The sequence below is a fragment of the Pogona vitticeps genome, chromosome 1 (genome assembly GCF_051106095.1).
Source record: "Pogona vitticeps strain Pit_001003342236 chromosome 1, PviZW2.1, whole genome shotgun sequence".
Taxonomy (NCBI): domain Eukaryota; kingdom Metazoa; phylum Chordata; class Lepidosauria; order Squamata; family Agamidae; genus Pogona; species Pogona vitticeps.
The window spans coordinates 62,504,056-62,519,319 of record NC_135783.1 but is presented as its reverse complement, the minus strand read 5'-3'; the positions used below and the strand labels follow the sequence as shown (position 1 = coordinate 62,519,319).

Below are 15,264 nucleotides of genomic sequence, written 5' to 3'. Positions count from 1 at the left end.
CCCCTCCCGAAAGGGGTGGTAGAGGAAGTAAGAGCCCTGGGCGCGCACGTGAGAATGGGCCCTAATGCCTGGATCATGCCTTTGGGGTGCCGACTCTTCGACTCCCTCTGTCAATCCCACATTCAGTGGATGGGTGGGGGTAGGCGGCAGCAGGAACTATTGTTAGGTTGCCTCTCCGGGCGGATCCGCCTGGTCCTGTATGGCCTGGAGGGATCTCCCGGTGTAATCCCCGCGGCCCAGCGCAGCTGGCTTCTTTGCTCGAAGGCACCGGCAGATGTTTCCCGGTAAGACATCGGCACGCGACTGCCCTCAACCCCTCCGCAAGAATATCCCACCATTAATCCGTTCCAGGTTGAGGAGGGAAGGAAGAAGGGGGAGGGGAGGACCAATTGGGCACTGGTTATTGGGGTGGGGGGGAGAACTCTCTCCAGGGGCCTTCTCCTCAGACTGACAGCCACTTTCTTATTCCCGTAGCCAAAACGGACCACAAGGAAATGAAGGGGGGGAGAGAGAGGGACCCAAGAGGGAGACCTTTCCTTGTTAACCAACCGCTCGGCTCCCGCTCGCCTTCTTTCCCTTCCTTTGCCCGACACCGAGGTCTGCTCCGCCTCGATGTTCGCCCAGTCCCACACAAGCCCTGAGAGGAACCCCAGGATCGCCGTCCCCACGCCCAGATTTGCCCAGGAAAAAAAGGGGGTCTGACCGAGGAGAGCAGCTGGCTGGAGCAATCGGATGGGGAGACAAAGGAACGCCCCGTCGGTTCGGGGCTCCCAGGTAAACACGCCCGCTTTGTTATGAAAAGGCGAGGCGAGGCGAGGGCCAGAGCAGATGATTTGCGATTGCGAGGGGGGTGGCGGTGGGGGAGAGGCCGAGCAGAGGGAAAGAGGGCGAAGGAGGGACGAGCTTGCTTATCTATCATCTGGCTTCTCTGCGTGCCAGCTGAGCCACGCGACTGCCTTTTCTTATTCTAATCAGCACATGCCTTTGCAACTTTTCCCCCCAATCTGCCGCGCATGCAAAACTTCTTCCTGCTCCTCTTAATCAATAAATAGGCACCAGCTTTTCCAGTCTTTCTCATGTGGATATAGAGGGCAAGGGCTGATGTTGAGCTTGGCCCTCACTGTCACTCCTTCGCTTCCGCCTCTCCCCTCAACACACACACACACACACACGCACACCAGACGTCTCACGCTCTCTCCTTTTCCACCTACAGTACTTTAGTTTTGTGGAGTGTCTGAGAGGCTCGCGTTGCGCTGGCATCAGGTCTCCGGAGAACAGGGCGGCATTTCTTTCCCACATTAATTTTCAGTGGCCCACACGTGTGAACCAGAACGGGGTGGGTGGGGATGAAGGAGCCTTGAAACACCCCACAGCCACATATCAACATGATCATCACCATGTCTCATCCAGATTTTGTGCATATCTTTAGGGATGTAGGGCTCCCAGAAGAGCGCACTGCAGTAGGTTTCAATCAAAAGAGGTATGAGCAGGTTTGGTCAAAGTCTTCGCACCCCCTTGCCGGAAGAGACATTCAAGAAGTTTATTAACTCAAGTGGGTAAAAATTTTGTTGTTTACTCATTAAGTTGTGTGCGACTCTTCGTGACCCCATGGACCAGAGCACGCCAGGCCCCCCTGTCTTCCACTGCCTCCCAGAGTTTGGTCAAATTCATGTTGGTATCTTCAGTGACACTGTCCAACCATCTCGTCCTCTGTCATCCCCTTCTCTTGCCTTTACACTTTCCCAACATCAGGGTCTTTTCCAGGGAATCTTCTCTTCTCATGAGAAGGCCAAAGTATTGGAGCCTCAGCTTCAGGATCTGTGCTTCCAGTGAGCACTCAGGGTTGATTTCCTTCAAAATGGATAGCTGTGTTCTTGCAGTCCAGGGGACTGTCAAGAGCCTCTAATCCAGCACCACAGTTCAAAAGCACCAATTCTTCAGCGGGCAGCCTTCTTTATGGTCCAGCTCTCACTTCCATACTTCACAACTGGAAAAACCATAGCTTTGACTATGCGGACCTTTGTCAGCAAGGTGATGTCTCTGCTTTTTAAGATGCTGTCGAGGTTTGTCATTTCTTTCCTCCCAAGAAGCAGACATCTTTTGAATTCGTGGGTGCTGTCACCATCTGTAGTGATCATAGAGCCCAAGAAAGTAAAATTGGTCACTGCCTCCATACCTTCCCCTTCTATTTCCCTGGAGGTGATGGGACCAGTGGCCATGATCTTAGTTTTTTTTTATGTTGAGCTTCAGACCATTTTTTTGCACTCTCCTCTTTCACCCTCATTAAGAGGTTCTTTAATTCCTCCTCACTTTCTGCCATCAGAGTGGTGTCATCTGCATATCGGAGGTTGTTATATTTCTTCCGGCAATCTTAATTCCCACTTGAGATTCGTCCAGTCCAGCCTTTTGCATGATGTATTCTGCCTATAAATAAGCAGGGAGACAATATACCCCTATTTTGAACCAATCGGTTGTTGCATATCCAGATCTAACTGTTGCTTCCTGTCCCATATATAGGTTTTTCAGGAGACTGATAGAGTGGTCAGGCACTCCCATTTCTTTAAGAACTTGCCATAGGTTGCTGTGGTCCACACAGTCAAAAGCTTCTGTGTAGTCAATGAAGCAGAAGTAGATATTTTTCAGAATTCTTTGGCTTTCTCCATAATCCAGTGCATGTTAGCAATTTGGTCTCTAGTTCCTCTGTCCCTTCAAAATCCAGATGTACTTCTGGGAGTTCTCGGTCCACATATTGCTGAAGTCTACCTTGGAGGATTTTGAGCATAACCTTGCTAGCGTATGAAATGAGTGCAGTTGTACAGTAGTTGGAGCATTTTTTGACACTGCCCTTCTTTGGGATTGGGATGTAGACTGATCTTTTCCAATCATCTGGCCACTGCTGAGTTTTCCAAACTTGCTGGCATATTGAGTGTAGCACCTTAACAGCATAATCTTTTAAGATTTTAAATAGTTCACCTGAAATAGTCACTTCCACTAGCCTTGTTGTTAGTCATGCTTTCTACGGCGCACTTGACTTTGCTCTCCAGGATATCTGGCTCAAGGTCAGCAACCACACTGTCTGGGTTGTCCGGGACATCCAGATCTTTCTGGCATAATTCCTCTGTGTATTCTTGCCACCTCTTCTTGATGTCTTCCGCTTCTGTAAGGTCCCTACCATTTTTGTCCTTTATCACAAAATGTTCCTTTAATATCTCCAATTTCCTTGAACAGAGCTCTAGTTTTTCCCTTTCTATTAATTTTCTCTATTTCTTTGCATTGTTCTTTTAAGAAGGACCTCTTGTCTCTCCTTGCTATTCTTTGGAAGTCAGCATTCAATTTTCTGTAGCTTTCCCTATCTCCCTTGCATTTTGTTTCCCTTCGCTGCTATTTGTAAGGCCTCGTTGGACAGCCACTTTGCTTTCTTGCATTTCCTTTTCTTTGGGATGATTTTTGTTGCTGCCTCCTGTTCAATGTTACGGTCCTCCATCTATAGCCGCCTAGAGTGGTCATTTTGACCAGAGAGGTGGGGTACAAATAGAATGAATGAATGAATGAATGAATGAATGAATGAATGAATGAATGAATGAATGAATGAATGAATAGTTCTTCAGGCACTCTGTCCACCAAATCTAGTTCCTTAAATCTGTTCTTCACTTCCACTGTGTATTCATAAGGGATTTGGTTTAGATTATACCTGACTAGCCCAGAGCTTTTTCCTCCTTTCTTCAGTTTAAGCTTGAGTTCTGCTATAAGAAGCTGAGGATCAGAGCCACAATCGGCTCCAGGTCTTGTTTTTGCTAACTGTATAGAACTTCTCCATCTTTGGCTTGGAAAATAAAAATACACCAGTGCTAATTCCACAACTGCTCGGAATCTCTCTTCATTTTTTAATCTCTTCCTGGGAGCGATCAATGCAGATTAATTAGCTCCTAGTTGGCTATGAACCCTACAAATCCGGATTATTAAGGCTTTAATCCTATTATGTACACTTACCTCAGACTAAGTGCCACTGAAAATTACCGCTGCTTCTCAGCAAAGCCTGCTCAGGACTCCCAGAAGGGTGAAGTGGTTTTTTCCCCCAGCCTGTGACACTACCACATGTCCTGAACTGTTCAAATTAGTGTGCTGTTCTCTCCCCCCCCCCCCGTTACTGAAAGTGGGAAGGAGTGGCGGAATTAGTGCTTCAGGATTCTTCCTTGCTTTTGTGAGGCCAAGCTACCTGGCCTTCAGAGTCTAGATCTTCGAAAGCGCTCTTTCCTCAAAAAATGCATCCGCTAAATGGTTCCATTCATCTGGAACCCGCTGAAACATTTCAAGGATCTTTTTGCAAGGAGAAAGTAGGGAGCATCTGGTTACTGCTCCTCATTTTAAAAATTCAGAATCTATAGACACCATCGTGATCTACAGGGTGAGATATTGAAGTAGTCAGTACTGCTGTTATTACTAATGCCCTGATTCTTCCCCTGCCCCCACTCTGCAAAAAAAATTTTTTAAAAAAATTAAAAATCCCACTATGTAGCCCCAGCAGAATTCACTTCTGCCAAAAGTTGACCTAGCTACAATGGCCTGCTCATGCCCCTAGGCTAAGCCCCATTGAAAGCAGTGCTGAGCAAGTGAGCCAAGCTGTGTGCTATTCCCATTGATTCAATTGGCCATATCTTTTTGGGACTATCAATTGGATTCAGACCCTTGTCTTTGCTTGTGAGTTAATCCAATGGAAAACCAAATGGATGGGTGAATGGAGGATCTGAAGTGTCCAGTATACCACTGCTATCCAGTTTTACTACTGGTTTCCACTCCATTTAGATTGTGTTCCTTATCAACTCATAGAGTATATCAGGACTGTGAGATTTATTTATTTATTTATTTATTGGACTTATATACCGCCCCATAGCGCTACAAGCACTCTCCGGGCGGTTTACAATTTTAATTATAAAGGCTACACATTGTTTTTAATATTGTTAATATTAAGAGAGTGGTATGTAGCCTTATGTATAGGGGGGAAACTACCCATTTATAAAATCAGTTGTTCTCTGTAATATATCAATACATACCATTGCATATGGATATTAGCTAGCCTACATTATGCCCTGTGTTGTCATCACTTGCCTTTGGGGTAATGACACTGATGGTAGCATGGTGATAGGTCTGTTCCAAATTGCACTTTTGGAACACATTTTCCCCATCCAGTAGCAAGTTTATGAACTAGAATGCCCCTTCCAGCCCCCTTGTTCTGTGTCATACTGCATAAAATACAAGGGGCAATATACTGATGTCATAATAAATAGTTAGTGGCAGCCTTAGGGTCATGAGATCATCTGATTTGTTTTTCCCCCAGTTGAGTCCATATGCCTTACATCAAAAGCTATGTTTAGACATCTGTGATGTCTATACCCCTCCACCTCATTGGAGTCAGGAGTCTTAAGGAACTCACTGCCCTCCTGCCATGAGATATTGTTATGGCCCTGTTAAAGGTGATATATATAAAGGTTACATACTCCTGTTCAAGGTGATAAGACATGGCAGGAAGAACAGGTGTGTGGTAGGCTGTGTTCCCCAGAATGAATGAGATCTGCAACAAAATGTTGCAGTGTGTTCAGTCCTAATTGGACTATTTGGGTGTGTGATTTCTTTGCCTTTTTCTTTCCTCCCCAAGATATTTTGCACTTTTGCAAAACTGACTTGGATGCAGTTCCTTTGACTTCATAAGAATCTGTACTTAGGAAATCAGTTTACTATTTGAATATAGGGTTACTCAATTTTAGAGCCCATGTATCCAGTAATAGTGAGAAATAAGGAGAATAATAAGGAGAAGGAGATAAATGTTTCCTCCGTTTCCCTTTTCATGAGCAACCCCCAGGATCAAACTTAAGGAAGGCTTGCTGGACTAGATGACCTTCTGGCTTGATCCCGAAGGGCTCTGTCTAGATTTTTTTTACCAGCCTTGCTGCCTCTGGTTGGTCTTTTCCAGACTTCAGGTAAGGTGGAGTCCTTGAAGCTTTTAAAGCCCTCCTCCTGCCTGAACAGAAACTACAAATCTTCTTTTGTTAAGGTTACTGCTCTTAATTCATGCCCTAATCTGATAGGCAAAGTCATAGTGGTGTCACCCTTAGAATGTTGGACCGGAACGTTGGAATCCTGAGTTCAAATCCTTCCTCGGACATGAAACTCAGGTGGCTGATCAGCCTAGCTTACCTCACCAGGTTGTTGCCAGAGGACAGAGGGGTCGGGCGGGTGGCGAATGTCCAGTGTGCAATAAAGTGGAAAGGAAGATTGTGGGGTGCAGCATGCACCGCCCTGGGCTCACTGGAGGAAAGGCGGAATGGAAAAGTTAACGAACAGAATCTTAAACGAACAACTCTGTGGGAATTCTTCGCAAAGGAGGACAGGGATCAGAAAGGGAAGACGGGGCTTCCGCCCAGAGCAAGGAGGCGCGCTCTTTCTCCCCCTCTTTCGGCCCGGGGCAAATTTTCCTTGTCTCTTGCTATTGACTTCTTTGACGGCTAATGGTCCTGACCTTGTACAGTAAATTTGCGGAGAAATCAAGAAGTATTTAAAAAGGGTTTGCGACGCGGCCTTAATGAGAAAGGTAAGGATTTATTGCCTTCTGGGCTGCGGCCTTTCCCCAATCACCAAGGAAAACAACAACAAACCACACACACACACACACACACACACACACCCCTCTCTCTATTCAGCATACTTTAACTTATCTGCCTTTCTGCGGGGCGGGGGAAGGCCCGAAATGCTCTCGGGACCGGCGTTGCAAGTGTGAGAGCAGCCGAGTATAGAGACACGCAGGAGCTGGGAGTGAAGAAACGCCATTTGGTTCGGAGCAGATGGCTGGCTAGGGGGTTGATGGCGTCTAAAGGCGTGTCATCCCCCTTCAGCTCGAATCCCTGAGGGCTCCCCTTGTCTTCGGAATCAATGAAAATTAAAGCGCAGAGAAAGGATGAATGGTTAGACCTCGAGTCCTTCCTTTGTTCGTCCCAGCTACTGGTGGGCAGGAGTTAAACTACAACAGCCTCCTATAGAAACACTTAAGTTAAACAGTCTCCCCGTTAGCCCAGCAGCCTGTGAAAGAAGGAAAAGGGGGGGGGGAGGCGCACAAGGAAGGCATGTGGGGAGGGAGGGAAGGGAGGGCGCTAAGAGAAGAGGGAGGGGAGAGTCAAGGAGGGGAGGAGAGAAAAAGGAGCTTTCTGCTTGATTTCCCCAATACAGAATCGCGTGGCATAAATTAAGTTGGAAGAGAATAAGCGCTTTGGGCAGGATTCTGATGGATTTTACGACGCCTTTCAGTTCCGCTTTTTGTAGACCTAATCGAGAAATCTGTGCCGCGTCAATTTAACAAATCCTTGAGAACGAAAGCAGGGTTGTTCAAAAGATTTGGAGAGACTTAGGTGATTTTGTGCCCGGGGGGTGGGGGTGGGGTGGGGAGGCGGGCGGAGGGAAGCCAGAAGAAGGGCGGGTTTTAAGCCCTTGCGCGTGTTAACTTTTGAATCCCACTTCTTCCTAAAACAGGAACGTCAAATGAGTGGTTTTTCTCTCTCTCAATGGTTCTCTCATTCCCTTCCACTCTGTAAGGCTTTGCTGTCGAACTCAAAACTACCGTCGACCCTAAATCTCCCGATCTTTTTTACTCTACTACGTCCTCTACTTCCTTGATCCAGGGAAGGATTCAGAGTCTCTCTCTCCCCCCCCCCCACACACTTCCCACAATCTCACCCGTAATACTGACAAACGCATCCGGTCGCGAGCTTCTCTTGCGCAACAACTCTCGCTAGAGTAAAGCGGGGCTTTTGCGCAAGTTCTCCTTCAAGTCAATAAGGACAGAACAGATGTCATTGGGTAGATTGTGCTCCAGCCTCACTTACGGTAGTTGGCAAGGGGGGGGGGGAAGTATTGCTTGGCCATAGTGCTTCACTTCCCCACTCAGGAAAGGGGTAGGGAAGAAGCCAGGGCACTTTGGGACAAGAAGCTTCTTGCCCCTTTGGGTTGCTACTGTCCCGAGGTAGTCCAAGGCTTCGAGGAAGCAAAAAATCTACTGTGTGCACTACTGCAGTTTTGCTCTAGTGTAAAGGAGGGAGGCCAAAGGGAGAGAGAAGAATAACTGCCTCTTAGAAGACTTGATTCAGAGTAAAGGGTTAGTGTCCCACTGATTCACAGGCCAAACATAATCTGTGATATTGAAGTCAGTGCAGATAGATCTGATCCTAAATAAATGGTATAGAATCATTTTGGGTTGGGTCCATATTGATGTAGACTTTAAAAAGACCTAAAGGTAAAGGTAAAGGTTCCCCTTGACAATTTTTGTCCAGTCGTGTTCGACTTTAGGGGGCAGTGCTCATCCCCGTTTCCAAGCCATAGAGCCAGCGTTTTGTCCGAAGACAATCTTCCATGGTCGCATGGCCAGTGCGACTTAGACACGGAACGCTGTTACCTTCCCACCGAGGTGGTCCCTATTTATCTACTCGCATTTGCATGCTTTCGAACTGCTAGGTTGGCGGGAGCTGGGACAAGCGACAGGCGCTCACTCCGTCACGTGGATTCGATCTTACGACTGCTTGGTCTTCTGATCCTGCAGCACAGGCTTCTGCGGTTTAGCCCACAGCGCCACCACGTCCCTTTTAAAAAGATCTACTGAAATCAATATTATTTAAGCAGCTGTTCAATTTCTGGGAAAACATAATTCTGTCAACCAATTAAAAGTGAATCTTTCACCTGATTGTAGGGATTGAAGACATGTTTTGCTTTGGGCCAACCTTCCTTTAATTCTAAGTGAGTTACGTAGAGGCCAGCTCCTGCAATCAGTTGAATTACGTCCACTAGTACATTTAAGAATACCCACATTGCAAGAGAGTGGCAAAGACAGGTTTTCCCAGTTGCTAAGAATTTGTGGCCTTGCCATTCTGTTCCAGAAAAAGGATATTTTGTGGCTCAATGCAAACTTGCACATCCTTGCATGTCTTGTTTAATCATTGATTGCCATTAGGTTTCATGCTCCAGCTACTGAGCTCATGTTTAGCTCCAGTGTTCCTTTTGTTTTAATTCTCAGCCGGTCTTCCTGAAAAGCCTGAGTCAATCCAAGGGCAGTGAAGTGATTGGGTGAAGTTTTCGGGATAGCCAGGTTCAAATTCTTGTTTGAGCTATGGAGATGGCTGAATAGCCTTGAGACAGTCATTGTGCACAGCCTCACCTACCTCCCAGGGTTGTTGGGAAAGGCAAATTAATTCCATTTTTGGATAAGGAGTAGAATACAAATGTGACTGGTGAAGTAGGGCCATCATTCTCTCTGCCTGTTATCTACGCATCTGAATAGCAAGCGTAAATATACCAGACCATCTCTCTCCCCCACCCCCATGTCTGGGTCCAATATCATCTCTGGATCTCTTATCACCCTGGAGCAAGTGGGGCAAGCAATCAACATTCCAAAGCCCTAGACTCTTAGAAAGAAGGACAATGGTTTGTCCACACGGACAAGGAGCAATGGCTTAAATCAGTGGTTCTTAACCTTGGGTTACTCAGGTGTTTTTGAACTGCAACTCCCAGAAACCCCAGCCAGCACAGCTGTTGGTGAAGGCTTGTGGGATTTGCAGTCCAAAAACACCGGAGTAACCCAAGGTTAAGAACCACTGGCTTAAATGTTGCAAGGAACATCAGCTGAGGTGCTACCATCTCCAGGAAGATCATACAAAGGCAAAACCAGGTCCTGTGGTTTGTTTTCTTAATATCAGAATGCAACTTCTTCTATGGCGGAACATTGTTTTTGTTTACGAGCTCTCTGAGATCCGTGAAATGGAGTCATACACAAAAGATGGTCTCGGGATTAAACACTGCTAAACCCAGCACTTTGGTCTGAGTTCCAGAAATGAATGGCCCCAAAGGTTTTTCCAGACAAAAACTCCTGCTTAGCCCAACTTACTCATTTTGGAAGTGTTATTTAGGGCAAGAGGAACATAATTGTTGGTGCTGCTTTTGTTATACAACTGAGAGTCAGATGTCTTCCTTGCTGACATGCTGCAAAGAACTGGGAGATCTGCCATTAAATTGTGACTTAATTTCATCCTTCCCCTGGACTAGATGGTCCCCCAAAACCATTTGCTTGGAAGATTTTCTGACATGGTGGGGGTCACAATTATGATTCCATGAAGCTAGTTCATCCAAACTTTGTCAGGCCACGAGCCCATCTCTGGGTGATGTCAGGGCTTGACCAAGGAATTTTGCTGCTGGAGGTAAATAAAAAAATGCCTCTCCTCTAGTATAAAAACAGAAGCTAACTGGGCAGGCAGCTGAATTTTACACTGTCAATGGGGGCAGCCTCCTCCATTCCTCTGAGAGCATTGTGATGGTACAGGTCAGAGAGAAAGAGAGATCTTGGGCAGATCTGGGGGCAAATGTTGTCCTCCAAGGCTGGTGCGGCTCAGGGACTGAAATAAGGGATGTCTTATTCCAACATGTCGGGGGAGATGCTCATCTTAGTCCTGAGCCGCCCTCACCCTGTGGATTGTGTCACTCTGCACTGCTGAAACACCGGCAGCAAATAATGTTATCAGATTATTCAGGCAAACTGAACAGAAAGCAAGAAATGCTTCTCTGGATGGTGGTTGTCCTTGGTGCTGCATTTGGATGGCAAACCATGAAAACTCAGTTAAAGCATGTGTTTTCTGCTTCTGTTAATGGTGCTGCTTCGCCATTTCTCCCTGACATTTGACCATACAGTTTTAGGGAGCCTGCATTATGGTTATTAACAGGCTCTGTTGCCTTCCCATGGTTCCAGTGGCATGCAGAACTCTGTTTTCCAACAGAGGAGACTGGCCAGGTGGCTTCTTTAGTTTGCTTAAAGCCAGGACTGAAGCTGACCGATGACAATGACCATCTGAGGCCTCAAGCAGAAGCCTTTCTTTCCTCAGCCCTGTTCTCTGAGCTGGGCCCTAGGACCTTGTACTTCTGCTTGCCAGGCCTGGGCTCTGCTACTTCCTTCTCAGTGGCATGAGTCTAATTGCAAGGAAAGGATCAACATTTTGTATTTGATGTGAATGATGATCCAGAGTGTTTGGGGCAATGTCTGGCTTTGCGCAAGGCACGTCAAGGGACGTGGTGGCGCTGTGGGCTAAACCGCAGAAGCCTGTGCTGCAGGGTCAGAAGACCAAGCAGTCGTAAGATCGAATCCATGCGACGGAGTGAGCGCCCTTCACTTGTCCCAGCTCCCGCCAACCTAGCGGTTTGAAAGCATGCAAATGCAAGTAGATAAATAGGGACCACCTCGGTGGGAAGGTAACAGCGTTCCGTGTCTAAGTCGCACTGGCCATGCGACCACGGAAGATTGTCTTCGGACAAAACGTTGGCTCTATGGCTTGGAAACGGGGATGAGCACCGCCCCCTAGAGTCGAACACGACTGGACAAAAATTGTCAAGGGGAGCCTTTACCTTTACCTTTACCTAGCTTTGCCAAAGCATCCAGTATCCAAATTTGATTGTGATGTAACCCACCAGGAAGGAACAGGGCTTGGTTTGTTTTTCTCAATGCTTACTGAGTTAGTGATTTTCTTTTAGTTGACCTTCTTCCAATCCAACTGCCGATAAAGATTCTTCACATTGCTTCTCTCATCCGCTTTCCTTCCTTGCACCCAGCATTATGAAGTAATTTGGGATTGAGACTACTGCTTTGGAAAAAGTTATGTTTTCTTCTGTGAAATCTTGTTGCCACCCAAGAAAGTGGTCATGAAGAAGACTCGGAGCACCCCAAACCAAGAAGCCACTATTGTGACCCACCAGTTTAAGCTGCCCCTGATCAGTTGCAATTCAACTGACATTTACACAGCAAGCGACAGGTTGCATCCTAATACGCTGCCACCAGACTGAGTTTCCTCACTTTGCTGTTTGGAAGAGCTGTTTTTCAACCAGGATCCCATCAGAGTGGGGTAAAGTTACTGTTTGAACTACAACTCCCAGAATCCCCATGGCTTGGGGATTCTGAAAACAGTAATCCACACTGTAACTTTCCCCCAGTTCTATTCCATAAGAGAGAGGGGGAGAAATCCCAGCCTCCTCGTCCCCCTCCTTTCTTCCATCAATTCCAAATTAGTTACTTCCAAACTGTTGTTGTTGATGCTGCTGCTGCTTAAATCCTTCTGGTTTCCTGCTATGAAGGCGGCTGGCCGCTTAGCCTTGCTTTCTCAGCAGTAACCCTTTTCCTCTCTGTGTCCATGTTGTGTGAGTTAAGGGAGAGGGAAAAAAAACAGAAACAAAAAACAACCAACACAGAAGCTCCAGTGTCTCTGATGGATGTGTAAAAAAAATAATAATAAGGTGACGGTTGGCATAGAGTTCCCCCCCCTCCCTTTCTTTTTAAGGTAGGGAGGAGGGGAGGCTGGAAAGGATTTCTTGGAAAAAAAAATGTGTGCACATTGTTGTAGAGGCAGTAGCGTGCGCCGAGGGGAGCTCTTTCTCTCGTCTGCATTGTGCAAGGGAGCAGGTGCTGTCTACATTACCATACAGCTGAGAGCACAAAGGCCCAACTGATTCAGGCCTCACATAATAACAAACTGCCTTAATGACAGCCACGCGAACGACACACACCGAACGCACTTTATATCTAGCTATCTAGCTATAACCAAACTTGGAGGAGGGAAAAGGCAGAGGGTGCACCCGCGCGCGTGTAAAAGAGAATTGGCGATGTTGCTCTTCATCACGATCATCATCCCCATCCTACAAGGAAAAAGTTAAAAAAACAAACACACACACACAAACACACCAGGCGAGGCTTTCGGAGGGTTGTCAGTTGATCCAGGATGCTGGGCTATGGAAAAGGAGCGTGTGTGTGAGTAGGAGGGTGCGTTTCTTCTGGAGGTCTTTAAAAAAGCAGGATTGTTTACCCATCCAAGCGTCTTTCTTTCTCTCCCCCCCCCCTCCCTCCTGCGCCTGGAACTTAACACATGGGCTTTGCTCGGATTGTTTGACCATGAAAGTCTTCGGGTTGTGTTGCGCATAATGATCAGGAAGCGGGGAGCTGAGAGAGGTCCCGAAGAGTTCTTGGAACTTGGGGAAACTTCCCGACCTCGCTTCCCCTTTCCCCAAATCTTTCTCTGCCCCCCTTCCTCCCCCCAATATCGCCGATCGCAAAGGCAGCCAATTCGGAAAGGACCGCGGTAAGGGAGCACACCACACACCTGACACCTAACACTGCCTTTCCTGTCCTGACTCGCGTCTCTCTCTCTCTCTCTGCCTGTCACTTATGCTCGCTCCGTCCCTTCTCGTTCTCCTCCTGGGTCTTCCAGGAGGAAGCCTTTCTAAACATTTCCCAAAATCTCGTTTTTGGCCCACGTGCCCAGCTAAGGTTCTGCGCTCTCACTGGACTGGAGCCTGATCTTGTTCTTCCCTTCGGCGGGGAGGAAATCCTTTCAGAGGAGACGCCGGTTGTGATGAGCATACCTTTTGTTGTTGTTGTTGTTGCCGCTGCTGGAAAGCTAGCGCGTGCATGTGACACACAGTCATTTTAAGATATTCGGAGGATCGCAAGGTTTGTGTGTGAGAGAACGCGAGAGAGCTCCCCCTCAGAGCAGAAGGGAAAATGTGTGCATGTGTGTGCGGTGGGGAGATTGACTCTTGCGGTTACCAAATTTGCAGGAATGTAAATGAGCCCCCCCCCCTTCTCTCTCTCTCTCTCTCTCTCTCTCTCTTTTTTGGCAAGAGCCGCAGGGGAGGGGAAAAGGAGGAGGGTTGCCCATTTTACAGCTCACTGACCATTTGGCGATCCATTGAGAGGAGGGCTTGGAAAAGTGGTTCCTTTGTGGCCGCTCTAGCCAGATTGGGGGGCTGCTTATTTGCATCTCATTAGCCATGCAGGCGGCCGGCGAGATATAAAGCGGGCAGGCGCCCGACCGCAGGCAGATCCGGAGCGCTACCGAGCGAGCGAAAGGCATACGTATATAAATAATGAAGTAATATATATATATATATATATTTAAAAAAAAGACAAGACGCAAGAGGCAACTCCCAAGGCGGAAAGCAAAAAAGGTCACCCATACCTAGGGACTCGGGAGAAACGTTGACACTCACACGGGCGCTGTCTCTGTTGTCATCGATTCGGGGAAAGGACCACGGACGCAGCAACCTTTCGCTTTCCTTAGGGGCCTTGGATTCCTTCAAGAAAAACCGACCGATCGGGGCTTTACGGCGGGAAAGTGGCGCCTAGCAAACCCCGGGGAATTTGGAAACGGAGGTTTGACAAGTCGCGGACCCTTCCGCTAAGCTAAAGGCACGCTCGCCCGGCCACCCCCCCACCCCCGGCGCTTTTCTTCGCCTGCAGCCACTGGGAATTATCTCGTTCTCTTCCCCCAAGGGATTTCCAGATCGTCGATTTTTTAAGCTGCCTTGGGAAGCCTTTTCTGTGCCTCCGGGAATTAAGTGGCTTTTCTCTCCTTTCCTGCGGTTGGAGCGAGAAAGAGCGAAGCGCAAGGGAGAACTGTAGCTGGCAAGCAAAAAAGCCAAGAAGGGGAGGGGGGAGAAGTTGTTCCTTGAGACTAATTCATCTTTTCGTTTTAAAACATCGCCTCCCCAAGAGCTGTCAGTCATCCAAAGGGCGTCTCTAAGACCGCATCGACGGGAGAAGGAAAACGAGAGGAGAAGGGACTTGAGACGCGTGCGTCTCCTTCCTAATTTCCTTCCAGCCAGTCCTGGCGAAGTCGGCCAGCCCATCTCCTTGACAGGCGCTGTTTTCTGTCGCTGTCCGATAAGAGGAAACCCCCCACATTTCTCTCTTTCTCTCTCTTCCGATAGCACCCCCACAAAATGGGAGGTCAGTCTACGCTGACTCTATTTGTCTTATGCGTGCTTCAGTTTCCCTGCCAGGTAAGCATCTGGGCTGCTGCTGTTTTTCTTTCTTCTACCCTCTACGCGCGCGCATGATGGGGACGTGAAGGGTTTTCGACATGAGGGAACGGTCACCGGGGAAAAGTTGGTGTGCCTCCCTGGGAAAGTTGGCAGTCCTCCCTTTTTCGTCTTACTAAGAACCGGGCCAGGTTTCCAAAGCGAAAGGTGGGCAGAGGCGTGCGTCTCTACACCATCCTCTTCTCTCCCTCGGCTTCGAAAGCGGCGGACGAGAACCATCCGCAAACACGTGTGCGAGTGCGTTCGCACGTGCACGTATCCGCGTATCTCCCCCCCCCGCCTCCCCGAGGCCCGCCTGGGATTTGCGTCCTCGCGGGCTCAGCCGAAAAGGCACGCCGCGTCCCGGTCCGCACGTGAGCCCGGCGTCGGGGCCGCGGC

At 48.0% G+C, this 15,264-nt stretch overlaps 1 protein-coding gene across 2 annotated transcripts in view; it reads left to right on the top strand.

Annotated features, from left to right (window-relative positions):
- Positions 1–672: 672 nt before the first annotated feature.
- DLL1 (delta like canonical Notch ligand 1) overlaps positions 673–15,264 on the top strand; it is a 29,223-nt gene continuing 14,631 nt past the window's right edge. The window contains exon 1 of one of the 2 annotated variants that reach the window (XM_072993886.2): positions 673–774. In XM_072993886.2, the coding sequence (XP_072849987.2) occupies positions 733–774 (42 nt within the window). In that variant the 5' untranslated portion in view covers positions 673–732. Of the gene's footprint in view, positions 775–14,668; positions 14,848–15,264 lie in introns of those variants that run through there. The other variant, XM_020801176.3, reaches the window with a different exon arrangement.